This window comes from Monodon monoceros, unplaced genomic scaffold (genome assembly GCF_005190385.1).
Source record: "Monodon monoceros isolate NGI ecotype Baffin Bay Population unplaced genomic scaffold, NGI_Narwhal_1 Super_Scaffold_20, whole genome shotgun sequence".
Taxonomy (NCBI): domain Eukaryota; kingdom Metazoa; phylum Chordata; class Mammalia; order Artiodactyla; family Monodontidae; genus Monodon; species Monodon monoceros.
The window spans coordinates 24705323-24732840 of NW_021703777.1; the positions used below are offsets into that span (position 1 = coordinate 24705323).

At 40.0% G+C, this 27518-nt stretch overlaps 1 protein-coding gene across 5 annotated transcripts in view; it reads left to right on the top strand.

The window, feature by feature from the left end:
* SMAD1 (SMAD family member 1) overlaps positions 1–27518 on the top strand; it is a 77463-nt gene that overhangs the window by 44115 nt on the left and 5830 nt on the right. For all 5 annotated transcript variants that reach the window (XM_029235101.1, XM_029235104.1, XM_029235103.1 and 2 more), the window contains 3 exons: positions 14686–14943; positions 17808–17924; positions 21034–21255. In XM_029235101.1, the coding sequence (XP_029090934.1) occupies positions 14686–14943; positions 17808–17924; positions 21034–21255 (597 nt within the window). The remainder of the gene's footprint in view (positions 1–14685; positions 14944–17807; positions 17925–21033; positions 21256–27518) is intronic.

Below are 27518 nucleotides of genomic sequence, written 5' to 3' on the forward strand. Positions count from 1 at the left end.
AGTCTTAAAGGACGTACTGTGGGCACGTAATCTCTCAGATGAGATGTATTTCAAAGGAATCACCCATGGTGTACAAAAAAAGAGAGAATCCCCAGCCTGGAATTATCTAGGAAGTTGGGTTCTCAGAAGTTGATTTCAATTCAGGCTCTTTTTAAGTCAATTTCATGTTGTTTTGCAGATACTTTTATTGAATATAGTTCATTTCTCTGTTTATATTTAAATTGTGTTCACGTATTCATCTTCTGTTCATGTATTTGTACTCGAGTATTTGATACATTCCTAGAAAACAAATACTACAAAGTCGCTATCGTTAGGCAAAATCGTCTTAACTTTTAAAAAGATGTTCCCTCAAAAAACTAAACAGAAGAATGGAAAGAGAATTTTAAATCCACAATCTTTTTACAGTTTAGCAGTACTGAGTAACATAGTCTGGTGGTTATTATGTACAGACCTTGATTCAAACCCTGGCCCTCCACTTAGCAGCTGTGTGACCTTGGACGTGTCATGGAGCTGGACTGAGCCTGCTTCCTCATCTGCTGTGAGGGTTCAGGGATCTGTTATAAATTCCGTGTGGGTAGGGACAGTGGCCGTCCCGCTGATGTCTGCACCTGCCATGTCCCACCCAGAGCCTGGCCCTGAGGTCAGTATTCGATGGGCATGTATGTAGTGCCCAGTGAACAGTATCTAATTTTACTTCAAACCCTCCCTTCTGCCACCTGACCACCAATAAGCACGCAAAAAGATAAAGGGCCACCACTCAGGGATTTGGGGCTATATTTGCATTAAAATTTAACCTCGATTAAAGGTTATGAGAATCTTTTTTTCAGTGTAGTTTCCCTGACATATCCTGAGGTTAGGAATTTTATTTCATAAATGCATATACTATTAATTTTTAGGTAGTCTTACCCTCTCCTCCACTCTCTCCTGGAAACGCTTCTATTTAGAAGGTCATGAACACACACCGTATTTAGGGACATCTGTCTAGTTTAGATATTACACTGGGCACAGCTGCTCTGGCAGCTTGGCTGCCTTCCCCCTTTCCCCTTCCCTCGTGCCCCCCCCCCCCACCCATTTTCAGGTGAGAATTGTGGCCGCTGGACCAGCTCTCAGGCTGTTCTCCCATTAGCCCTGGGCCACCTTCCTGCTCTTGGGTGGCCTCACTGGCTGTCCTGAGACCCGAGTGAGATGTGGTCTGACACTTGTGCACCGCGACGCTCCAGATTTCCACAAGCAGCAGCGGCAGACTCACACAGTTTAGGGCAGGGAGGGCCCTCGGGATTCAGACCCCTTGCTCTTCGGAGTGAGAAGATTGAGACCCTGGGAAATTAAGTGACTTGCTCAAAGTTACAGAACTAATAACTATCATAGCTAGGCTAGAACTCAGGCGTCTCGACTGTTACCTCAATTCATTTTCCAGGTCTTCGGAACTAAGGGACATTTATGTACCACTGGGTCACAGCCAGCTTATTTGCCATTATGTCTGTGTGGACAAACATAGGTGACAGCCTGGCAGCTTTGTTATCAGAACTCGCTTATGTGTTAAAAAAAAAAAAAAAAAATTCTCGTCCACGAGCATTTGGCAGGTCACAACCTCGTCAGCCTTGGTCTGGTCACTAGACTACTTTACACTGATGACTTGGTGATAGAATTTCAAACAATACTTCAAAATCTTGAACATGTTCACAAATCTGGAGGGTGTACAGGAATACTTTTCACAACTCAGCCCCTCTCTGCAATGTTAGCTGTTTCTTTTTCATTCCTTTTCCTTGTGCCCTGGTAACACAGAAAAGCTGAGTCCAGTAGCAGAATCACAAATGTCTTCTGAAACTCGCTTCCTGAAATGAAAATACCTCCTGAAACTTTCTTAGTTTGGTTTCCCTATTGACTGGAAAAGGGATTTTATTTATTTTTTAACTAAAAGGGACACATAAATACTTTGAAAAGCAGAGATATACATCACTAAGAAAAGGCAGAAATCTGACCTTTTTCCTCCTGGGAGGTCAGGGAAAGAGGGGAAGAAAGCTCCCTCCTTTTAAAGACATACAGCAATTATTAGAGATGTTCAAGTAGGTGGAGGGAGGTGTAGTGAAATTACCTAGGAGCCTTGCCCTCACCCCCTACTAGAACACACCTGAAGAGGTGGTGTGCAACCAGCTCAGGCTTTTTCTGTTTTGTTCTTTAACCAGGGGTACAACTCCTAGAATACAGGAATGACACAGCACAATCTGATTTTTCAGTGATTCAAATCAAAAAGAAATTCATGTGTGTAAAGAAAGTGTTTTAACACTGAGCCCCTCTTTCAAAGGAGATTCTTGTAATTCAAATTAGCCAGTAGGAGCAGCCCTTAAAGGGAAGCCGCAAACTTCTCTCAAGTTGCCAAGTAGGAGTAACCTTATCAGTTGCCGAGGAAAAGGGTCCCCAGAAGCGTCAGTGCTCCCATATTTCTGTTTTCCATAAAATGGAATAGACTGAAACATGGAAAGAACTATGAAGAGGAAGGCATTCCTCACCCTCTCTCCCTTCCTATTTCTGACCTGAGTCAAGCATAGAGTTTGCAAATCCTACTTCTTTCAGCTGGGTAATCATCCTCTCACCCAAGAAATAAGAATTGCACATAGGGGGACTTCCCTGGTGGCTCAGTGGTTAAGAATCTGTCTGCCGATGCAGAGGACACGGGTTCCAGCCCTGGCCCCAGGAAGATCCCACATGCCGCGGAGCAACTAAGTCCGTGAGCCACAGCTACGGAACCCACGTGCTGCAACTACTGAAGCCCACACACTCTAGGGCCCGCGCACTGCCACTACTGAACCCGTGCGCCACAACTACTGAAGCCCGCGCGCCTAGAGCCTATGCTCCAAAACGAAGAGTAGCCCCTGCTCACCGCAACTAGAGAAATCCCGTGCACAGCAACAAAGACCCAACACAGACAAAAAAAAAAAAAAAAGAATTGCACATAGGTTTACTTACACATAGATAATTGGTCTGGATGTTTATTCTTTCCTTTTCCCCTAGTAGAAAACATACCTTAATATTGAAATATTGCTGAAATGAAAGGAACAAGGACTGGGGATGGGGGGTGGGGAAGACAGCTGGGAGGGAAGTGCGCTGTCCTTCAGGATCCCACACAGGCGAGGTGCCTGGGCCTTGTTGTTTTCAAGCAATTTGTGTATATAGGCCTAACCCTGCCTAGCTAGCTCCCCGCCCACCCCATCTCTTCTCTTCCACATTAATACTTCTTTCTAGGACTAGCAGCTGTTCCACACCCCAGAACCATTTCATTCCTCTCCTTAATTTAATCAGTTATTGTTTATAGTTTGGATGACCATAAAACTTATTGTCTAAACCAGAACACTTTTGAGAGTGACAGACTCACCTATTAATAATTCCATCGGACAACAGGTACAGACTGGGATTGTCCAAGGCAGGCCAGAATATACAGATACTCTACTTATAATCTTCAACTACACAAATCAGTTTTGATAATGATTCATCTCTTAGCATCATCAAGGAGTTAGAAGTGTCTCATAACTGGACTCACTCAACTGGACTGGAGTTTTCTCCTTTCAATTGAGCGGACCTTTAATTTGTCCAGAAACACTTCTAGACTTTATTCTACTCACCCATCCCTTAAACTGTATCAGACATAATTTAACATTCTTGGAAGTTAGTAATCGAGACAGCAGAACCTCAGTGGTTGACAGTGCTCATTGCCTTTGTCTCAACTCTCGCCCCTTTCTCTGTGACCTTAGGTAAGTTATCCCTCTAGAACTCTTATTTGCAAAGTGTGATAATGTGATCGGCATGGTTCCAGGCTTAAAGTAAATATTAGTGGTGGTAATCTGAATTTTGTAGATTCTGATGATCACCTGAAGACCAATTTGATGAACATCTCCTTGCTTCTACATAAATGCTCTTAGTTCTAGAGTCTAGCTTTATATCTTATCTGCCTCCCTCCTTGCTGTGACCAGTCTTTTTGCTGTAATTTTCTGAGAAATTAGTCACTTATTAGAATTGTGACGCTGAGTAAATAGGAAATCCACACATTCAAGCCACCCCAGCACAGTGTCCCACACCAGCTACTCAAAGCCATAGGTAACATAGCAAGCACATCTTCCTGGAGGATCAGTTTTACTAGATTGTAAATTATTTAAGATATCACTTTTATATTTGATAAATAGTGAAGAGCAGAGTGTAAAATGTATATGAGTTGGTTAAGATAAATCAACATGTCGATGTAATTTCAGTTCCAGTGGTGCTGCTGGGACCCCGGGTGAATTCACTCTCCTCTCTCACTGATGCTTACCTTGGTGGAAAATGTTGAGAAATACTGGGAAAATGTCTTTCAGAAACATTCTATGGGTAATTTGAGAGGGTTTGAAGCACTGGTTGCTGCTATTGTTAGAGGGTTAAGTTGAACTTTAGGTAAATTTGACAGAAATGTCTTCATCCAAGAGTGTATAGGAGGATATCCGTTTATATTTTTTACGTTGCAGTTCTGCTTATTAACTTTGAACAGCCCGTAGAAGACATATGTCTTAAAGATTATCACCCCCTTCAGCATAAGACTTTCTGGCAGCTCTTTCCTTTTGGTATCTTCAGTTGGTTTTCCCTGTAGGATCGGGTGTATCTGTGATAGCAAACTGGAATTCCTTTCCTGAATGGGGATTCTGAATTGGGAGATGTACATCTTATATATAGCCCCAGAAGAAGAGGTGGTAGGATAAAACTGTGTTAATTGGGGATGTAGTACTGTTGAGAACTCAGAATAATGGTTTGCAAACCTTGAAGATGGGATTGGGAAAGGAATAAATAATAGAAAATTTTAGCCGTTTTTTTAGATTAGCAAAAGACAATTTTAAATTGCCTCTTCACATTCATTTTTTGAACAGCTTTATTGAGGATTAATTGGCTTAGAATATACTGCACATGTTTAAAATGTACAATATGATTAGTTTTGACATACATGTGAAAGAATCACCACAATCAAGATAATGAACATACTCATCACCCACAAAAGTGTTCTCCTGCACCTTTTCAGTCTCTCCCCCCAGCTCCGACTCTCATCCCCAGGCCACTACTGACCTGCTTTCTGTCACCATACATTGGTTTGCATCTTCTAGATTTTGTTTGCATGGGATCATACAGCGTACACTCTTTTCCTGTCTGCCTTCTCTCAGCATATTATTTTGAGACCGATCCATGTTGCTGTGTGGATCAATATTTCATTCCTTTTTATTACTGAGTAGTATTCCAGTGTATGGATGTACCATATTTGTCTATCTATTCATGTGTTGATGGACACTTGGTTTGTTTCCAGTTTTTGGCTGTCACAAATAAAATATACACATCTTTGTAGATACATGTTTTCATTTCTCTTGGGTAAATACCTAGAAGTAGAATGGCTGGGTCATATGGTAAGTGCTTGTTCAACTTTACAGGAAACTGCCAAAATTGTCCAAAGCGGTTGTGCCATTTTACATTCCAGCCAACAGTGTGTGAGAAAATCCCTGCTGCCATTACTTGATATGGTTAAGCCTTTTAATTAAAACATTTTATTGTGGTAAAGTACACATAATGTAATACTTATCATTTTAACCATTTATAAGTGTACAATTTCATGGCATTAAATACATTCACAGTGTTGTGCAACCATCATCCAAAACTTTGTCATCATCCCCAACAAAAACTTGGTTCCCATTAAACAATAACTGCATCTTTTCCCTTTCCCCCAGCCCCTGGTAACCTCTATTCCACTTTTTGTCTGTGAATTTTTCTATTCTAAGTCCCTCATATAGGTAGGATATTTTTCCTTCTGTGTTTGATTTACTTCACTAAGCATAATACTTTTAAGAATTTCTTTGATGAAGGGTGTGTTCACATCTTTTACCTAATTTTTAATTGGATTATTTGGATTTTTATTAATGAGTTTTGAGAGTTCATTATATATTCAGGACACAAGTCCTTTATCAGATATGTGATTGCAAATATTTCCTTTGAGTCTGTGGCTTCAATGTGTTAAGTGTAAGACAATACTTCAAAATAAATATCCTTAAACAAGCATTTGTGGGGAAAAAATCGGAAATTCAGAAACTAAATACAGAAATGGATAAAAATTGGAAGAAAATCAAAGAGAATTGATGGAATTCAGTAAATAAATTTAAAAGAAAAACATTTCGTAAATAAAGAATAAATTTCAATGTGCCAAAGAACAGTAGATTTGTATTAAAATGTAGTAAGGTTCATTGAAGAAAGGCAGGAAAAAAACTAAAGGAGTGAATAAGAAATTTAAAATGAGATTAAAAGGGTCTAAGAGAAAGTGATTGGAAAGGACAGCAAAGAAGACCCAAAATATGTATAACTGGAGCTCCAAAGTACCCAGAGCCAGTAGAACAGGGCTAATACTTTAAAACTCTCCAGAAGTTAGAGAAGACCTAAATCTACATGTTGAAAGAACTCAGCTTACACTTGGGAAAATTCATCTAAAATGATCAACTCTGAGACATATCCTAGTAAAACTATTAGACTTTAAAGATAAAGGAAAGTCCTCAGGGCTTCCAGGTAAAAAGAGCACATTACTTGTAAAGGCAAGAAAGTAAAGCTAAAATCAAACCTCTCAAAAGCATCATTTAGAAATAGGCAACAGTGAAAAAGCATTTCAAGAAACAAGGAAATCAAGGACAAGCCAAGCTCTCCTTCAAGCATCAGGGCTATAGAAAGTTTTAAATGTGCAACAAGTCAGGGAATGCTGTAACAATGAGCTAGCTCTTCCTGAGGCATCTGCTGGGGTCATTTTATTCAACTAAGATATGACTGGGGAAAGTTTGGCAAAAGGACAGATGGTGAGCATTTAATATATTCAGTCATAGAGATAAGGCTAAAATAAGTGTAGTGATATGGATGAAAGAATAGTATATAAACTTTATTCTGACAAAGTAGAAAGAGTACAACTATAAAAATGGAATAGAAGAATAGGGAAAGGGGGAAAGTAAAATAAGATCATTGATTGTGTAGGTGATAGATGAGAATTAAAAGATACCATTTAAAACTGACCGACTAGACGGTATGAGGTTGAGCAAGGAAAAAAACAGAGATGGAAGACCTTAAAAGATACAAATAGAAAAATAACCATAGCACAGCAATATAAAACTATCTTTAGGGTTTCCTTTAAAAAATATCGAAGGCAAATAATTACATCACATAAATATAGTAAATATAATATTACAATAACTCTAATAAAAAAATAACATGACAGAGTTGAGACCAAACATCAGTCAAATCAATAAATGTAAATGGGCAGGAATTCCCTGGTGGTACAGTGGTTAGGACTCCACGCTCTCACTGCTGAGGGCCTGGGTTCAATCCCTGGTCGGGATACTAAGATCCCACAGGCCGTGTGGCATGGCCCAAAATAAAAATATACATTTTATATATATATATATATATATATATATATATATATATATATATATATATATATATAAATGGGTTTAATCACCTATTAAAGTTAAAAGGTTTTCAAGTTGGTTCATAAAGCAAAACTTTATGCTGTATTCAGAAGACCCATCGGCACCCCCCTCCCAAGTGATTAAAAAGCTAAAAATCAAGGAACTGGCAAAGGTATATCAGGCACTTGTAAACAACAGGAAATGGGGGATTGTGATTCTAATATCACACAAAATAGAATTCAGAAGACCAAAAAGCACTGACACAGAGAGCACTTTGAAGTGAACATATATGCACCAAACATCACACCAACCTCCTATATAAAGCAGGATATGGCAGGGAAAACGAATAGAAACACACCAATAATGGAAACTTTAATACACCAGCCTAAATACAAGACAGGTCATGTGGGAAAAAACGTAAGTAATCATAGCAGCCAGAGGTGGGGAAACTGCCCACAGGCCAAGTCAAGTCTGTTACTTGTTTTTGTAAATATAGCTTTTTAACACACAGACACATCCACTTGTTTACATATTGTCTATGGCTTTCTTACTACAACAGCACAGTTGAATAGTTGTGACAGAGGCCCTGTAGTGCACAAAACCTCAAATGTTTACTCTCCGATCCTTTACAAAAGAAGTTCACTGACCCCCGCCCCCCCCATGCTGGAGACCTAAGCAACATTATTAATTAGGTAGTTTTTACGGAAATGTATTAAACACTGCATCCTAATAATAGAAAATATACCTTCTTCTCAAGTGTGCAAGGAACACTCACAAAAATGTATAATATTGTAGGTCACAAAGAAAATATCAAGTTCATAAGTTAGAAATACTGCAGTCAGCATTCTTATCACAGTGCCATAAACCTAGAAATTTGAAGCAAATAAGCTCTTCTCTATGGGAATTTTAAAACTTTTCTATTAAATGACCTATTGGCAAATGAAAAAATATAAAGATAAATTACATAATTTCTGGAAAATAATGATCAAACAACTACATGTTAGAATCTGTGGGATGCATTTAAACCAGTGATCAGAGAAAAATTCATAGCGTTGGGAACACCTATATCAGTAAAATGAAAGAAATAAAATTTAAATTCCCAATCAAAAGGCTAGGAAAAGAACACTGAGGTAAGCCAAAGAAAAAGCAAAAGTATGAGGACAAAGATAATAAAGATAAAAGCAAAAAATAATGAAATAGTAAAAAAAAAAAACAAAAACAGATCAAGTCAACAAATCCAAATCCTGGTTTGAAAAAAAAACAATCCAAGGGTCAATTTAATAAAGGAAGAAAAAGGTGTTGCAAGAAGGAAGCACAAATATAAAATAAGAAATAAGAGGGAAATAGATATTGATAAAGAGAATACAAAATTTTACTGTAAGGTTACTTAGCATACCTTTATGCAAGTAAATTTTAAAAACCTAGGTGAAATGGATAATTTTCTTGAAGAAAGTATAATTTAACAAAATTATCCTCAATAGACATAGAAAGCTTACGTTTATTTACAGAGGACAAATAGAGAACGTTTTAAGGAACTACTCCACAGGAAAGCACCAATCCCAGAGAGTTTAAGAGAGGGAGTCTACCAAACATTCAGAGTCTGTTTAGAAACATAAACTGTTTCTGAGCACACAAACATTTATGAAGCAGGTGTAACGGTGACATGACAACCTGCTAAAGCTAGCACACAAAGAAACTTACAGATCAATATAGTTTATGAATATTAATATAAAGATCTGAAATAAAATATTAGTTATAAGACTCTAATGCCCCACATTAAGAAAATAATACATCATCACCAAGCAGGTCTTATGCCAGAATGTAGGGGTAATTCACCATATTAATAAGTATAAGAAGAAAAATCATAATATCTTTAGAAATGCTGAACAATCTTCTGACAAAAATTCAACACCTATTCCTAGTAAAAACACTCGACTATAGGAATTGATGGATACTTCCTTAACATAATTTATATATGTCAGTCCTAAAGTCAGCATCTTACTTAATGGGGAAACACTAGAGGCATTCTCAACAAGGTCAAGAATAAGTCATGGAAATTCACTATCTCCATTACTTTTTAACATTGTATTGGCACTACTAGCCAGTGCAATCAGACAAGAGAAAACAATTCAAAAGCAAAAAGTAAAACTAGTTGGAGACGTGATCATTTGCTGGAGAACTCACTCTATAATGAGTCAATGATAAAAATAACTCAGACAACAAAAGAATTCAGCCAGGTAGTAATATATAAAATAGCATGGAAATATCAATAACCATATATATAAATAATTACCAGATAGAAGATATAATGGAATAGAAAACTCCATTTAAAATAGCAACGGAAAAGATAAAATACTTAATTTTATAAGAAATGTTTAAAACCTAATGCAGTGTTATAGATTGAATTATGTCCCCCGCAAAATGTATCTGTTGAAGCCCTAATCATAAGTATAATACCTAAGAATGTGACTGTGTTTGGAAGTAGGGTCTTTAGAAAGTTAAAATGAGGCCATTGGTCTGGACCCTAAACTGACTGGTGTCCTTATAAGAAGAGGAGATTAGGACATACAGAGGAACGCCAGGGAAGTAAGCTACGGGAGAACGCAGCAAGAAAGTGGCCATCTGCAAACCAAGAAGAGAGGCCTCAGGAGAAACCAACCTGCCAACACCTTGGTCTCAGATTTCTAGCCACCAGAACTTTGAGTAAATAAATTTCTGTTGTTTAAGTCCCCCAGTTCTGTGGTACTTTGTTATGGGCAGGCCTGGCAAATTAATACAGACAGTAGCTATGGGGCAGTTCTGAAAGATGCAAAAGTAGAGTTGACAGACCTTCCTAGTTCTTGAATAGAATATTTTAACATCATCAACATATTCTTACTAAATTAATGGTTTTTTTTGTTTCTTTTGTTTTATTTTTGCGGTGCGCGGGCCTCACTGTTGTGGCCTCTCCCATTGCGGAGCACAGGTTCCGGATGTGCAGGCTCAGCGGCCATGGCTCACGGGCTCGGGCTCAGGCGCTCCGCGGCATGTGGGATCTTCCCGGACCGGGGCACGAGCCCGTGTCCCCTGCATCGGCAGGCGGACTCAACCACTGCGCCACCAGGGAAGCCCAATTAATGTTTAAATATAATGTGATCCCACTAAAAGTACCAGTAATCTTTTTTTCTGGAGGTCGACAAGGTGATAACCAAAGTTCATATGGAAGAGTCAACGTATGAGTAAAACACTGAAAAAGAAGAACTGTGAGAGGGGACTAGCCCTACAGATATTAGCATGTACTATAAAGTCTCTATAATTAAAGCAGAGTGATACTGGGGCACAGACTAGAATGGAATGGGATGGAATGTCTAAAGATAGACCCTAACATACATGGACATTTATGAGAAAGGTGGTGTCTCCAACCACTAGGATGGGTGGGCTTTTTTTTTTTTTTTGGCCTCGCCGCGTGGCTTGGAGGATCTTAGTTCTCCCACCAGGGATCGAACCCGCCCCCTGCAATGGAAGCATGGCGTATTAACCACTGGGCCGCCAGGGAATTCCCCAGAGTTGGGCTTTTTAATTAATGGTATTGGGGCAGCTGGGTAACCATTTGGAAAAAGATAAAGTTAGATCTATTCCTCATACTATAAATAAACTGAACTCCAAATGGATCAGAGATTTAAGTAAAATATGAAACTTTATATGCACTGGAAGAATGCATGGATGAATTCCTCCTTACAGTCTGGGTGTAGAAGAAGGCTTTTTATCACTCAAAATCCATATGCCATAAAAGAAAACATTGATAAATTTGACTACCAAAAAATAAAAAATAAACTTGCACATAAGCAGAGCCAAAAGACAAATTGACAGATTGTGATAAGATATTTGTAACGTAATATATCATGGGCTAATGTCATATATATATATATATAAATGAAAAATGGGGAGATGAAAAATGGGCAAAGGGCACAAGCAGGCAATTCACCAAAAAAAGATAAAAATACATCTTCTGAAATACATGGAAAGATAATCAACTTTCACCATAATAGAAATATAAATTAGAATTGCACCATAATACCTACCATTTTCCACCCATCAGATTATCAGAAAAATTTTTTAAAAACCTGTCAGCATAGTCTGTTCAGGAGGCTTTGAGGGAAAAGTCACTCTAATTTGTCGCTGGTAGCAATGCAAAATGGTACAACCCCTATGTAGGGATACTTGACGATAACAAAATTATACCCGCATTCACCCTTTCACCCAGTATTTCCACTTCTAGGAATTTACCCTGAAGATACACCTTTAACAATACTGCAGTATATGCCTGGAGTTATTCATTGCAATATAGTATGTAATGGTAGAATATTGTAAACTACCTAAATGCCCAGACATTGGAGATTGGTTGAATAAACTATGGTGCTATTAGCTGTAAAACAAATAAGGTCAATCTCTACAAACTAATATGAAGTTAATCCTAAGATATAATTGAAAAAGCTAAGTGCAAAGGCTGTATAGGAGGCTGCCTTTCCTTTTAGTAATAAAGATGAAATAAGAAAGCAAACATTTATCTGTTTAATTTCAAGAAGAAACACAGAAAGGATAAAACAGAAAAAAATGAAATTGATTATCCTCTGAGGAGGTTAGATGGGCTGACTGATAAATTGTAATATATACATATGATGAGATGCTACACACATTGGATGAATCAATCATACAGACATAATGTTGAACTTAAGAAGCCAGACACAAGAGTATATACGATTTCATTTATACAAAGATTTCTGCATTTTATTATAGGTGTGTGATACCTCAGTACCTTTTTTAAGTTCATTAAAATATACCTGTACCTATATCAGCAGCAGCAAAATCATCTCATCTTAATAATCAGAGGTGAGAAAAAGGTATCGATCTCGTCAAGTTCATCTATAGAGTGCTGCTTTGTTGTCGTTGGTGGCTCACATCCCAGGTCATGTACAAAAGCTGATTGATCTCACCTGTGGTGTACACTAAGGGCAGCCCGGTGCTTTAGAGCCAGACCACTGCACACCACGCAACAGTTACACAGGAACACGTGTGTGCCTAGTATCAGCCGGAGGTATAGAAATACATCGCCTTCTGCTGCCACTGTCATCTGCAAGCAGTGGGAAGAAGTAAATTCCCAGTTCTAAAACTCTGTTAGGCAATAAGAGTCTCTAAAACAGGGGCTCCAGTAAGGGGGTGTGGGTGGGAGAGAGGAAGGGAGAGAGAAGAGAGATGGAGAACTGTTTTAAGTTGCTGTCTGGTGCTGTAGTTGGCACGAGGGGTTTAGAAGCCAGTATTTTCCACCTTTTAAAGGCACGGATCAGAATGGAGGCTGTAGCTAGATGACCATAAAAGGCAAGCTGGGAAGCGGTAATTCAGGCTGCAACAGTTGAAAGAAAAAGAAAAGTGTTTGATTGCATAGGTAATTTAAAGATATTGCACTATTTCAGAGCATGTATTTATTTTGGAATATAGATTTCTCTTGGTGTTGGGGGAGCCTTTGTGACAGTTGGGAACTTTGTCGACAACAAAGCAAAGTGGTTTACATTTCAAATGACTACTGAAAGGTAGGAGGAATTAGGCCTTCTTTTCCCTTCCCCCCACTTTTTTCCTTCTTGGGTTTTTTTGGGGGGAGGGCGTTGGGTGTTTTGGAGTGTAATTGATTTACAATGTTGGGTTAGTTTCAGGCATACAACAAAGTAATTCTGATATATATATGTATTTATTCTTTTTCCACTATAGGTAGGAATCATGCTTTTGATGACTTGATTTGGACAGATTCCATCACTGTGTGAAAAAGGAAATACATTTATTCTACTAAAAAGATTTGTTTCTAAGGGATCAAATAGTAGGGGAATCAGCAAATCTTATTGCTACAGGATTACGGAGAAATCTACGATACAGCACATGAGAAATTTTAATACCTTCAAAAACTTTTTTTTTTCTTAAACAATTTTCAGCTCATAAATTAGTGATAATCCAAGCATTAAGAGTACTTTTTCCTGTAGAAATGGTATCAGTCATGGATAGATTCCCTGGAAAGCCCTCAAAAATCTACTTAATTCCTAATGCCACTAAATATGGTTTCTTTGGGAAAATGTATTCTGAGGCCTAACTCCCAACAACAATAACAGATTTTAAATCTCCTCTTTCCTCCCATGTAGTTTACCAGATGGGTTGTTTTTCTCCTTCCAGCCAAGGCCACAAGAGCAGTAGGATTCCAAGGACCTTGATTATGGGGAGGAGCCATCTGGTGACCCTGGCAAGAAGCTTCTAACCCCAGTTAGGGCTCTGGAAGCCAGCCTGCCCTTCCCTTTATCATTGCCTTTGTAGTGGCTTTGCCCCTGGAGGTTTCTGGAGGTTGAGGACCATGCTAATCATTAACTCCTTAGGTTCCTAACATACGGAGCTTTTAGGAATGGCTTGAGTTGTTTTATTTCCTTCTCTCCTGGTGTGTATGTTTTTTGGCCTTTGTACCTTGAGTATTCATTCAGTTAGCAAAATGTGGATTGTATGACCTGTTTCTTCCTTTGCCTATCAGGTAGTGATAAGGATTACTGAGAAGTGGTAAATACGTTAAGATCCTTAGAGGGAAAATGTTCATAAAGTATGACTGCTAGGACACAACATAAAGTCTGTCCCACAAAAAATCATATTTTATCTAATTAACTGTCTTCATTGGCATTTGGATTTTATACAGCTCATTGTATTTACCCTCTCAACTTTATTTACTACACTTCCTTTGGTTCAAAGTGAGTTAATGTGTCCATTTAAAGCATTTGTGGTGAATAACTCATAGCATTCAATAAATATTATTAACTCTTAAATGTGAAATCTTATCAGCCAGAGAAGTAAACTGGAATTGTCAGTGGCAATATATGTTCCTAGTTGTGCTTTGGTTTTTAGTGAATGAAAAAATTAAGAATAAGGGAACCTTAACATTTTTAACCTAAAAGAATGTATTTTGCAGACTTTCCTTGGGTAGTTTGTCAATGCTGCAGGTCCAGGCATAGGCCATCAGTGATTCTAAGGAGACCGTAGAGTTTACTGCATTTATTCCTGAGTGAAAAATGTCTTTTCATTTGAATGGTGCTTTTCAGTTGGCAGCATGACAGTGTTCGAATAATTTGTTGTTACTTACAGATTAGGTTTCAACTTTATTGTGTTTTATTGTGACGTTATTAACGATTTTCATCATTCTCATTTTTGTCCCTCTTTTCTTTTCTTTCCCTTTTTCCAGTTCTTCCTCCAGTACTGGTTCCAAGACACAGTGAATATAATCCTCAGCACAGCCTCTTAGCTCAGTTCCGGAACTTAGGACAAAATGAGCCTCACATGCCACTCAACGCCACTTTCCCGGATTCTTTCCAGCAACCCAGCAGCCATCCGTTTCCTCATTCTCCCAATAGCAGTTACCCAAACTCTCCTGGGAGCAGCAGTAGCACCTACCCTCACTCTCCGACCAGCTCAGACCCAGGAAGCCCCTTTCAGATGCCAGGTAGGTTGCAGTGTTCAGTGATGTTCTGTGGTCAAATCGTCATCACAGTGTTAAGGCGAAGCTGGGTTCCCTGGAATGGAGAAAGTTTCCAGTCCTGGTACGTGGCACTGCGCCTCTAGAACTCAGGATGCAACTTTGAATGAAAGGGGACTTCTAGCCAAGTAAGCCAGTGTTTCATTTGTCTGGCACAGATGCTTGAATACATTTTCATTTTTGATTTTTGAAAGGCTTTAAAACAGCTGCATCCTTCTGGGCGTGGCATAGTTGTTCTAGCCTTTGCGCTTGATAAAAGAACGAGGAAAAAAATAGCATGCTGCACACATTTGCTGTTCCCATGCAAGGAAAAATCCCTGTCGTAAGCGCAGCCTCAGAAAAGATATTTCCTGGGGGATCACACCCCACCACACAACTTAATTAAATTCGTTTAAGTGGTGACGTAATCCCAAGAAACATATACTTTAACAACAAAAGACTTGCATCAGGAGTACTGGAAACCATCTGCTTGTTTAACTTTAACGAAGACAAAAAAACCATTATCCTTCATTTTTAGACTTCTCTGGTGGTGTAATGTTTGTCAAATTAAATGATTAATTAGGACATTATATTTTTCGAGTTATAGGTTCATAAGCGAGCACCTCAAAAAATGATTAGTGCCCAATTTCTCGCCAGCAGACCTGACAAAGGATACGCCAAGCAAAGATACACTTGACATCTATTAACATTGCAGGAAGGGAAAATGAGTGGGCGAGCATGTTTAATGTATCACTTGAAATGTTTTTGGGCAGATTTGAATTCGACAGCAGAGCTGGTGTGTCCTCAAAAATTGAAAAGTGGTCCACACTTGATATTCCTATATTTTATTTATATATTTATTGCTTTTTTACATTTTTAGCCTATTATTTTGCACTGTTTTTTTTTCTTTTTCTGCGGTATGCGGGCCTCTCACTGTTGTGGCCTCTCCCGGGGCTCTCACTGTTGTGGCCTCTCCCGTTGCGGAGCACAGGCTCCGGACACGCAGGCTCAGCGGCCATGGCTCACGGGCCCAGCCGCTCCGCGGCACGTGGGATCTTCCCGGACTGGGGCACGAACCCGTGTCCCCTGCATCGGCAGGCGGACTCTCAACCACTGCGCCACCAGGGAAGCCCCTGCACTGTTTGTTTTTCAGTCGAAAACAGTTTAAGATGAGGGTGAGGGATAGACTTGTTTCAAAATCAAGCTAGTATCATCTGGTAATCTGCTATCCACCGCACTCCCTCCTGGACCCGCTGGGTTTGAGGAACAGGTTAGCGGTAAGGAGATTGTTTCGGAAGGCTGTGGAGCAGTGGCAGACCCAGGGTGGGCCCAAGAGTGAAAAAACTGAAGATTATTGCTTGAATTTACACCTTGTCCCCAGCTGTCAGGGATTAAGGCACAGGCCAAGTAGAGGAAATATGGAGCAGAGAAAGCTGAAGGGGTGGGAGGAGGACCTTGTGGGGAGAGCAGAGCATCACCCAGAGTATCTGGTGCCTCCCAGGGACGCTGATGCCTTAAGCCGTTGATGAAGTTTTCACCAGCTTGTTTGCAGAAATGGTATTGGATTTGGTCTCAGAGGAGGCTCTTTGTCTTCATTCCTGGCTGGAAGTAAAGCAGAGGCAGTGTTACAGCTGCAGGGAAGAAGCTGAATTTTAAAAAGCTGGAGAAAGGGTGGAAAATACATCCAAATCAGGTCCCCATAGTCCTGTCTTTGTGCTCTGAGGCCTGGCTTGTTAGCACCTGGACGGTAGAAGTGGCCAGGTTGTGATTCAGCTGGAAAGCCAGTCTGGGAAATCTCTTGAGAAACTCTGAAAGAGTAGTGTTCGCTTTTTCTATTTGATGGTTGCCCTGAGTGGTCTAGAGTACCTGTCCAAGCTATTGGTGGTTCTTTGAGGTGAAGCTTTGTTCTCTGCTCTGTTGTATGTGCTAAGTGGTATGAGATGAGCTCACCATAGCCCATGAGGAACTTGTTTTTCCATCACAAAGGATTGTTTGTGGGAAATCCTTATTTAAGAAAGCACAAGACTTGTGTTAGTGTTCTTTGTTTCAAAAATCACACTGTTTGCCTCTTATTTGCCAGTTAGCTGTGAGCTTTCCAGGAGAAACATGTATGCAAATTCTGAAACAGAAGATAGTTGCGACAAACTGATTTCTTTCCTATTATTCTGCTACTAGGGATTTTGAAACTCGCGATTATTATTTTTTTTAATATGGGTACAGAAGATTTTTAAAAAATTTTTATTGGGGTATAGTTTATTTACAACATTGTGTTAGTTTCAGGTGTACAGCAAAGTGAATCTGTTACATATATTTAAGTGGGTAGGGAGAAGGTAGTCCCAGCAGATTTCTTGAAGTCATGAGAAATTCACAGTTGGAGTCAGTAAGTTGGCTGTAATGAAACTCAGTTGGTAAATCCCTAAGAGCCCATAGATTTGATGCAAGAGACCCTGAAGCTCCTTTTCTTAAGAAGTCCTGCGTAGCTTTCGAAGGTTTTCTGTCCACCAGGGAAATGATGAAATGCAGAGGCCCTTTTAAAGTGGGTTGGGTGAAAGCATGTTTAAATGCCCCTCTGATTGTTTTAAAATGGCATGATCCTCGGTAGGCAGACAACTTCTAGAACTGGCATACGGTGCTTTCGTCCCACTGAATCTTCACTGCAATTGTGTAAGATTATTTATTGCATAAGATGGTAGTAATTTTCAAAAAGTGTACACCAAGTCCAGCGCCTGTAGCCTCTAATCTTCCGATGGGGAGGTTGAAATGGCAACTTAATCTCTTAAGAATTTCGGCACCGAAGAGAATATATGTTTTAAGCACATGTGTTTACCAGAGCTTTTTTTCAAATTTTGTAGCCGATACACCTCCACCTGCTTATCTGCCTCCTGAAGATCCCATAACCCAGGATGGCTCTCAGCCCATGGACACAAATATGATGGCGCCTTCACTGCCCTCAGAAATCAACAGAGGAGGTAAAATGAATTGCTGCTTATTCCCTTTCAGAGTCTGAAGTTTATCTGTCCAAGTGTTGCTTTCTCTCACAGATTTTTATGAGTCTTTAAAAAGATAGCTATTTGAAAAAGATAGAGCACTTATAGTAAGAGAAGCTCAATGGAAAGACTTCTTTGGATTACAGATAAGCCTTTTATATGAAGAACAGGCGCACTGATTTAACTAATGAAGGCCTAGATACAATTGTGCAGTCATCTGTTTATAACTTCAATACTCAATACTTTTGAATTGGTGATAAAAGAGTATTTTTATGTGAAAGACAAAGGATGTTGAGGGAGAAAAAAGAATGTAAAACTAGAGTTTTCACTGGTGACTTCCAAAATTTAAAGTTCATATAACAAGGCTTTCCAAAAGGTTCTTTGGTCGTTGGAATAGATATTCATAAGCCCCATCTATTTTTCTAGGCCTCATGCAGCTGAAACAAACTAATAGCTTTTGTTCCCTTCTTGCTCTATTTGTTTGTTTCTTACCTTGTTACAAGAAGGGGTGGGAGGTGCATGTTTTTCCTTTTCTTACCCTGAGGAGCTGACTTCTTTTCCTCTCTAGTAGAGGGTGGGTCCTTGTGATCCCTGGCAGTGTCTGAGAGGAGGATGCCATCATTCTGCCAGGTCTGCAGAGGCTTGAGCGAGCAGGGAACTTGGGTACATAAGCGTTGGGAGAATCCCTGAGCATCTGTAAGAAGTCATGACCACACATTGAGTGAAACTGTCCCCAGGTAACCTCCCCTGGAGGAAAGTGCTTCGCTGGCCCACTCAACAGCGGCAGAGATGGATCATTCAATTTGTATTCATTTAATGCAAAGTGAAGTTAAAAAGCCATTTCATTACTAGGTATGTCTTATCTCATTCCTATCACTTTTTTAGTGAAGGTCTGGAGATACCTCAGACCTTGTCAGAGTTGCTGATATCTTTTAACTTATTAAAAGTTGTGGATGAACTCAAAGAACCTTCCTTCAGTGTGCAGTGTAATAAATTGGAATTTACACCTTTTTAATCTGTAAACATTTCTTATATCTTTTTTATTGGCTGTGTCTGTCATCTTCTTTATTAGCTCTGTATTTTGATAATCTCTAGAATATACTCTCAAACATAAAATTATGAGTTGACAAAGATTTTGGTTGGGGAAAATAACTCCTGTCTCACACATCCTTGGAATGTGTATTTGGGGAACAGAATAGCAGGAGAGAATGGGCACAGCACTGTGAAACAGTTATAAGCCTGTGGACCTGCAGCCATGGTGGCTAAGTCCAAAATGTCTGATTTCAGGAAACAGACCTTCAATTTGCTTTAAAATTTTTCCTTTAAATGGCTTAAAATTCTTTCCCCATTAGAATAAGTTTACACTTAATATTTTTATGAGGACGGGCTATTGGCCTTGTGGTTGTTATACTTTGGTGGTTTTCCTGGAGCAGGGGTCAGCAGACTGCAGCCCATGGGCCACTTCAGCCTGCTCCCTGTTTTTGTAAATAAAGCTTTATTGGGACACAGCTGTGTTCATTTATTACATATTATCTGTGGCTGCTTTTGCACAGCTAGGGCACAGTTGAATAGGGGCCATAGAGACCACGTGGCCCCCAAGACCTTTTTGGCCTTTTACAGAAAAAACAATTGTCAGCCTCCAACCTGGATGAATAGTCCTGTGAGCAATCCTGATAGCTGGTTCAAGCCCTCTCTTAGACTTCCCTGATGGTCCAGTGGTTAAGACTCCGAGCTTCCAGTGCAGGGCGTGCGCGTTTGATCCGTGGTCGGGGAAGTTCCGCCTGCCGTGCGGCACAGCCGGAAAAAAAAAAAAAAAGCCTTCTCTTTATGATGTTGCAGTCTTCTTTAAGATTTGGCACCTGTAAATCACTAAAACTTTGCTCTTTGAAATACAGCTTATTGACATGGGATAACACTTAGCAAACAGGGAAGATGGTGTATGTTTGTGTTCAGCTTACCTGCTTAAGTGTATAAAGCAGTTACTGTATGTGTGGATTTTCTTAATGATCATTTTCCTTATTTTCTTTACCGAATTCTACAGTGAAGCTCATTTTAATATTCGTGGAGGTTGATGTTAAGAACGCAGAGGTCATTCTCCCTTAGCAGTTAGAGTTCGTGCTTCTAATGTGGATTTTCTCTTTTTTTTTTTTTTTAAGATTGTACACTTCATAAACCTCAGATCATTACATATTGGCATACTAGATACATATGGCTTGTATTCCTGGAATTGCTAAAGCACTGGTATAAGAGGTTTTACTACAGAAGGAACTTATCTTTAGAACTTTTTAGTTGCAAATGTTTAGAAGCATGTTCTGTTTGGAGATTTGTTAGTCTTAAGAGATTTGACTTAACAAGCTGCATCCTGTCAGTAAAGCTGGGTAATTTCCATTGTTGGCCCATTCTGGGAATGGAGAGACAAAACACACCTGCTCTGCATGACTTAAAGCAAATATAAGGAAGTTAGCATGAAATCTGGATGAGAGAGATATGATTCATCCTGTAAGAATGGCCAGCTGGCAGGATTTCTTCCTGAGCTTGAGGACTGGAGCAAAGCTGTAGCTGTGAGAGTTATTGGCAACCGAATGTGAAGTAAGGTAACTTCTTATCAATAATTAGAAACTGATTTTCATTGCTTTGAAAAAGCGTCGGCATACTGAGGCGTTGTCCAAAGTAATTCCTCTTTGTGCCAGCACCTTTGGCACATTTCCTGTCCTCTATTGTTCTCTCCGCCCTTGTTTTTTCACTTGCCACTTGTTGCGTCTCTTTAGATGGTGAGCCAGGGTCAGTGGTGGGGTCATTTCCATTTTGGTGAATTACAGAGCGTTCAGCACATGCTGCTCGTGTGCTTGCTTAGCCAGTGTCTTGGTTATCTGATGGCCACTGGAGAAAATATCTTCCAGTGAAAGGTGAATGTCGCACTTAGCAAGGAGTACCTGCTTCTGAGATCAGAGATGAACTCTATACATCATCATAGCAGTGGCTTCTTCACATCTTCATTCCACGACCCTGAGCCAACTTCACCACACAAGTTTCAGTTTTTGAGAGCCCGGGGCACTCACCGTGGTTGACTCTAAGCTTTTCTTTCTTAAAGATGTTCAAGCAGTTGCTTACGAGGAACCAAAACACTGGTGCTCTATTGTCTACTACGAGCTCAATAATCGTGTGGGCGAAGCTTTCCATGCCTCCTCCACGAGCGTGCTGGTGGATGGCTTCACCGATCCTTCCAACAACAAGAACCGTTTCTGCCTTGGGCTGCTCTCCAACGTCAACCGGAATTCCACTATCGAAAACACTAGGCGACATATCGGGAAAGGTGAGCTTTCACTGGAACCTCTCTCAAATGTTTGTCTGTCGCGTCCCTCTTCCCCCAGAACTCACCAGTCGTTCCTGGAGTCAATACCAGAGGATATACACTTGCCGGTACGGTTTATAAATATTTTTTCAATTTGTATTATCAGGAAGTTCTTCATTTTCCAATCAGCGATTTTTGCGGTCTCCTGACTCATAATAATTATAGCTGGAATAGTGATTTGCTGTCTGGGGACACCATTCTATCACGTGTTTTGCCAAAGAATGAAATAGCTGTTAAAAAATTCTTTACAACCTAAAACTAAAAGCAAAAAGCAAATGAAAACAAGTAAACTGAATGTATTTCAAATGAATACCATGACCCACTGGGGAAAAAAAAAAAGAACTAATTCAAAATAACTTATGAATATATAGTATTTGGCTATAGAACCTCAGCCTGAGCCAGGTAAGGTAGAGCGACTGCAAACAAATCCTGAACTCTTTTTAATAGACTTGATTATTTAGTGGCAGTATGAAGGAGACAGTTATGAAATTTTAAGATGTATTATAATATTAAGCAAATGACTAAATGTGTGGTTGTTGGGGGTAAACCTGGGTTTTCACTGTGGAATAAGAAGAGACATACAGGGCTTCCCTGGTGGCGCAGTGTTTGAGAGTCCACCTGCCGATGCACGGGACACGGGTTCGTGCCCCGGTCCGGGAAGATCCCACATACCGTGGAGCGGCTAGGCCCGTGAGCCACGGCCGCTGAGCCTGCGCATCTGGAGCCTGTGCTCCGCAACGGGAGAGGCCACAGCAGTGAGAGGCCCACGTACCACAAAAAAAAAAAAAAAAAAAGAAGAGACATACAAGTGTGGAGGAGGGTAAAAAATAAACCCTGTGGAGGTATCAGTGTGAGATCGTGATTTTAATAATGTGTACATGCATGTTTATGTACTCCTGTACACGTGTATGTATGCACGTGTATGAAGGCATATGTGGATGTGTCTCTGCATGCATATAGTTTCTGATCTGTCTGCTGAGAGGGCCAAGAGGCAAAGATACCCAGTAGTAATAAGCACATACAGTGCTCAGACCATCATCTCTTAACTCCATGGCTGCTAAGAGGAACCAGGGCTTTTGGAGAAAGGGCTGACTCCAAGGCTGAGACAGGTAGATGCAAGATGAGCCGAAACGTTCTGTTATGTCCGAAAGTAAACAAATACTTATGCACATGATGGAGGCATTTCCCAGGAGCCAACTTGGAGGGGCTTCCACTGGCCAACTCTGGGATAGTTCGAGCACCAAAATAATTAAATACAGTAGTGAGTCTTAAACCACTGGAAAACCATAGTAATTCATAAGTCCATGCCGATAATAGATAAATAAATGAATGGGGAAGGCTGACTGGTAAATGCAGAGTGAGTTGGTGGAGTTAGAAAGTCCCCATTTTGCAACCATCAGGCAAGAATAGTCAGTGATGCTAAATATAGAGAGAACTTCTTATGAGAATCAGGATATTTTCATGGTCTTTAAGTATCTCCTCCGAGGCTGCCTGTTACTGACATGGGAGAATAAAAATCAGTAACTATTTAGTGGAGAAATTGGACAACATCTTGACTAGGCGATGAGAATTATCATCACCATTGAGAGGCAGATGGAGGTCGTGAACCTCCAGCTGTGGTGCTCTGAGGAGGGAGTAACGTCACCTACACAGAGATCCAGCTGAGCATGCAGATCTGAATCGAATCTCAGGGTGCCTTCAGACAGACCCCAGACACAAAGGGTGAGAAGGGACTGTATTCTTCCAAAATACTGATGTCAAAAGACAAAGGTGTGAGAATGTTCCACATTAAAACGGCTAAAGAAACATGACAGCTCTATGTAGTAATCTGCCCCTGGACGTGATCCTGCAGCAGACAGGGGAAAAGTACTACAAAGAGCATTATTGGGGTCAGCAGACAGAATTAGAATATGAGTGGTAGATAAGATAGAAGTATTACATCAGTGTTAAATGCAGTGGCATTGCTGATTATGCTGTGGCTTGTAAGAGAAGACCCCTATTCTTAGGAAATGCACACTTAAGTATGTGGGGGTAAAGGACCATGATGAAATGGTTCAGGAGGAAATTATATATGTATCTTATGTTTATAGATAGAGATATCTGTCCACCTAAAACAATCCTGTGTCCGAATGTATACATGTATGTACCTATGTGTGTGTATATGAGGGTGTGTGTGGAAGAATAGAGAGGACAGAGGTACCCATGATGAAGCATATGGAGTGAACTGTCCCAGCAGGTGAATCTGGAGAATGGTTGTGTGGGTGTTCTTTGTTCTGTTTTTCTTTGTTGTTTGTTCTATTTCTGTAAGTTTTGAAATTATTTCCAGAGTAAAAGTGTTTTTTAAATGACCTACTATGAAATTTAGAACAAATTAAAAGGTTATTCAATAGGTGCTTAAAAGACATTTGAGATGAAGTTTAACATTGAATCCTGGAAACAAAAACAACAACTCTTAAAACAGGAACTGATAGATAATTCCTTAGTATGCTTAAGGAAAAAAAATAAGCCTAAACTACACATCTAATGATGAAATGTCAGAACTCAGGTTCATATCGTATGGGTATCTTTCTGTGGTCTGTAAACCCCTGAAATTGTATATAAACCCAATTTTGCATACATTTGGAACAGAGGGACATAGTTTTCACTATATTCTAAAGTTGACCATTACTCCAATGTAGTAAAAAGCCATTGTACTCTGGAACATTCCTATTAACAATTAGGAAGAAAATAAGGATTCTGGGAATGCTGTTATTTCAAATTGTTCCAGATGCCTCGACTCTGTTTTTAGAAATTATAGATCAGTTTTCTTTAATCTGACAATAACCAGTTAGAAAATACAATGGAGAGGAAAATTACATTCTCAGTAGCAACAGAATGCGTAAATAATCTGAACCAGCAACATATGAGAATTATGTAAAGAAAACCAAATTTCACTGAGAGCGAAAGAAAATTTGAATAATAAATAGGTAGTCTGTGTTCCTTAAAGAAAAGGCTTAATATTGTGAGAACAGTTTAAGGATATTCATTCTTCCTAATTTAATTCATAGTTTAAACAGTCCATGTCAGAATCACAATGTTTTGTTTTTGAAAGTTGGAAGATGTATTCTGCATATTACCCAGAAGGATTAATAAGTGAAAATAGCTAAATTTTTTTAATGGAAGAGTAAAGAAAAAATTCTCAAGGTGACGATTAATGAAAGATTATGAAACTACAATTAAATCGGTGTGTAGAGAGAACAATAGAATAAAGTAAACTCAGACTATACTGTATTTAAAAATTTAATGTATGATAAGTGAAGCATAACAAATTAGTAGTCTTCCAGTGGTCCTGCAATAACAAAGTTAGCTTTGGGGGGAGGCTGGGGGTAGAAACCCTGCCCCATTCCACATATGCAAATGAATTAGTGAGTTGAATTATTTTTTAAGGCAAGCTGTTGAAAAGCTAGAAGAACATATATTGATCAAGAGTGGCAGAGAGGACTTCCCTGGTGGCGCAGTGGTTGAGAGTCCGCCTGCTGATGCAGGGGACACGGGTTCGTGCCCCGGTCCGGGAGGATCTCACGTGCTGCGGAACGGCTGAGTCTGCGTGCCATAACTACTCCGCAGTAAGCCCATGCACCGCAATGAAGAGTGGCCCCCGCTCTCTGCAACTGGAGAAAAGCCCGTGCACCGCAGGGAAGACCCAACACAGACAAAAATTAAATAAATTAAAAAAAAAAAAAGGATGAGATAGACTGGAAAATGCTTTAAAAAAAAAAAAAGAGTGGCAGAGATTTTCTAAGCATAAAAAGCAACAGAAAGATTGCAAGAGATTTGTCTACTTAAAGATTTCAAATTTCTGTAGGTTAAAGAAAAACGGTACCGTGAACAAAATTAAAAGACAAAGGACTAACGGGGAAACAAATAAGAAATAAATTATTTATATCTTTCCTATATGCACAGCTCATTAAAAAAATAATAAAAATACTAGAACCCCAGAGGAATAAATAAGAAATATGAACAGTAAATCCATAAGAGAAACACAGATGGCTAGTAAACAGAGGAGAGCGTATCAAGGCTTACGTGCAAATTAAAACGATATTGTTTTCCAGCTATAAATTAGGGGAATTTTGTTGTTGTTTTAAACTCAGACTCAGTACTGGCACGGGTGAAGTGAGAAAGGCACTCGTCTGCTGCTGGAGAGAGTGTATATTGATACAAGCGCTCCGGCAAAGTGAATCAAGAGCCTTCGATCCAATGACATAACTTCCAGGAATCGCTCCTAACAATATTATCAAAAATTATGCTGAGACATTCATCATGGCATTGTTATCATAGCAGAAAATTAGTATCAACAGAATGGTCCAATAATGGGAGAATCCTTTACATAAATTGTTTTAGTCATTCAGTGGTGGAGATATGTTAAATGTTTGCAAAGAAAGTTTAATGATACTCAAGACCGAATATGATGTGTATTCACAGTTACTGCCTCTGGGCCACTAAAGGAGTGATAATGTTTTCTGCTTTATATTTTGCTTTACTTTCTAAATTTTCTAAAATGAAAATTCCTCATTTTTATAATCAGGAAAAAAGTAGCAAACACACACACACCCTTAAATTGTTTTCTCTGCGTCAGGCAGAAAAATGGGCTTCTGCTCCAGCGGCCATTTAATTGTTACAGCAGTCTTAGCCATTGTGTATACGTATCAACACAGCACATAGTATTTTTTTTTTCATTTCTCTAAAATACTTTAGTTCACTCAAATCACGACAGCCCTGTAGACACAGCCATCAGCTCGACTTGCATTTTTTTCCTTTCTTTCCTTAATATCTTTATGGGAGTATAATCACTTTCCACTGTTGTATTAGTTTCTGCTGTACAACAAAGTGAATCAGCTATACGTATACATATATCCCCATATCCCCTCTCTCTTGAGTCTCCCTCCCACCCTCCCTATCCCACCCCTCTAGGTGGTCACAGAGCACTGAGCTGATCTCCCTGTGCCATGCAGCAGCTTCCCACTAGCCATCCATTTTACATTTGGTAGTGTATATATGTCCATGCCACTCTCTCACTTTGTCCCAGCTTCCCTTTCCCCCCACTGTGTCCTCAAGTCCGTTCTCTACGTCTGCGTCTTTTATTCCTGCCCTGCCCCTAGGTTCATCAGTACTACTGATTTTTTTGGATTCCACATATGAGCACATAGTATTTTGGATGAGACAATAGGTTCTAGCATTGACTAAGCTTTGCCAGAGTTACCTGCAAGGTCCATCACTGAAAGCCACATGGGATGTGACTGTTTGCTGGCTGGCCTATAATGGTGTGGGGTTTTGTCAGAGTGGTTTTTTCCCCTTTCATTTTTTTTTAAAGGCTGGGTAAGGGGCTTCCCTGGTGGCGCAGTGGTTGGGAGTGCGCCTGCCGATGCAGGGGACGTGGGTTCGTGCCCCAGTCCGGGAAGATCCCACATGCCGCGGAGCGGCTGGGCCCGTGAGCCATGGCCACTGAGCCTGCGCGTCCGGAGCCTGCGCTCTGCAACCGGAGAGGCCACAGCAGTGAGAGGCCCGCGTACCGCAAAAAAAAAAAAAAATGTAAGGCCCAGGGGGAAAAAAACCTAGAAAAAGTAATTCCTCCTGTCCGGAATAAAAAAAAAAAAAAAAAAGGCTGGGTAAGATCAATTTCCTATACTCCTGGCACTCTAGGTCTCACAGGAAGAAGTTTGGAGCAGACAATAGTTGAGTGAGATCAGATTCCACACAGTATGAATTACTTTTTCTAGGTTTTTTTCCCCCTGGGCCTTACATTTTTTTTTTTTTTTGCGGTACGTGGGCCTCTCACTGCTGTGGCCTCTCCCGTTGCACAGGCTCCGGACACGCAGGCTCAGCAGCCATGGCTCACGGGCCCAGCTGCTCCGCGGCATGTGGGATCCTCCCGGACCGGGGCACGAACCCGCGTCCCCTGTATCGGCAGGCGGACTGTCAACCACTGCGCCGCCGGGGAAGCCCTGGACCTTACATCTTACACTTCTCAGCAGTACTTCCTCCACCTGTGGTTTTCTAGTTCTTTTACTCCTCTCGATCCTCCCTTCCCCTACCCTAAAATTTTTTGAAAAGCTTAGCTGCAAAATAAATACAAGAGAGCTTATATAACGAATATGCGTAGGATCCCATGATCAAGTTCAGCTTTATTGTGCCATGTTTTTAAAGTGAGAATTTGCTCTCAATCCATGGCCAAATAGGCATTAAAT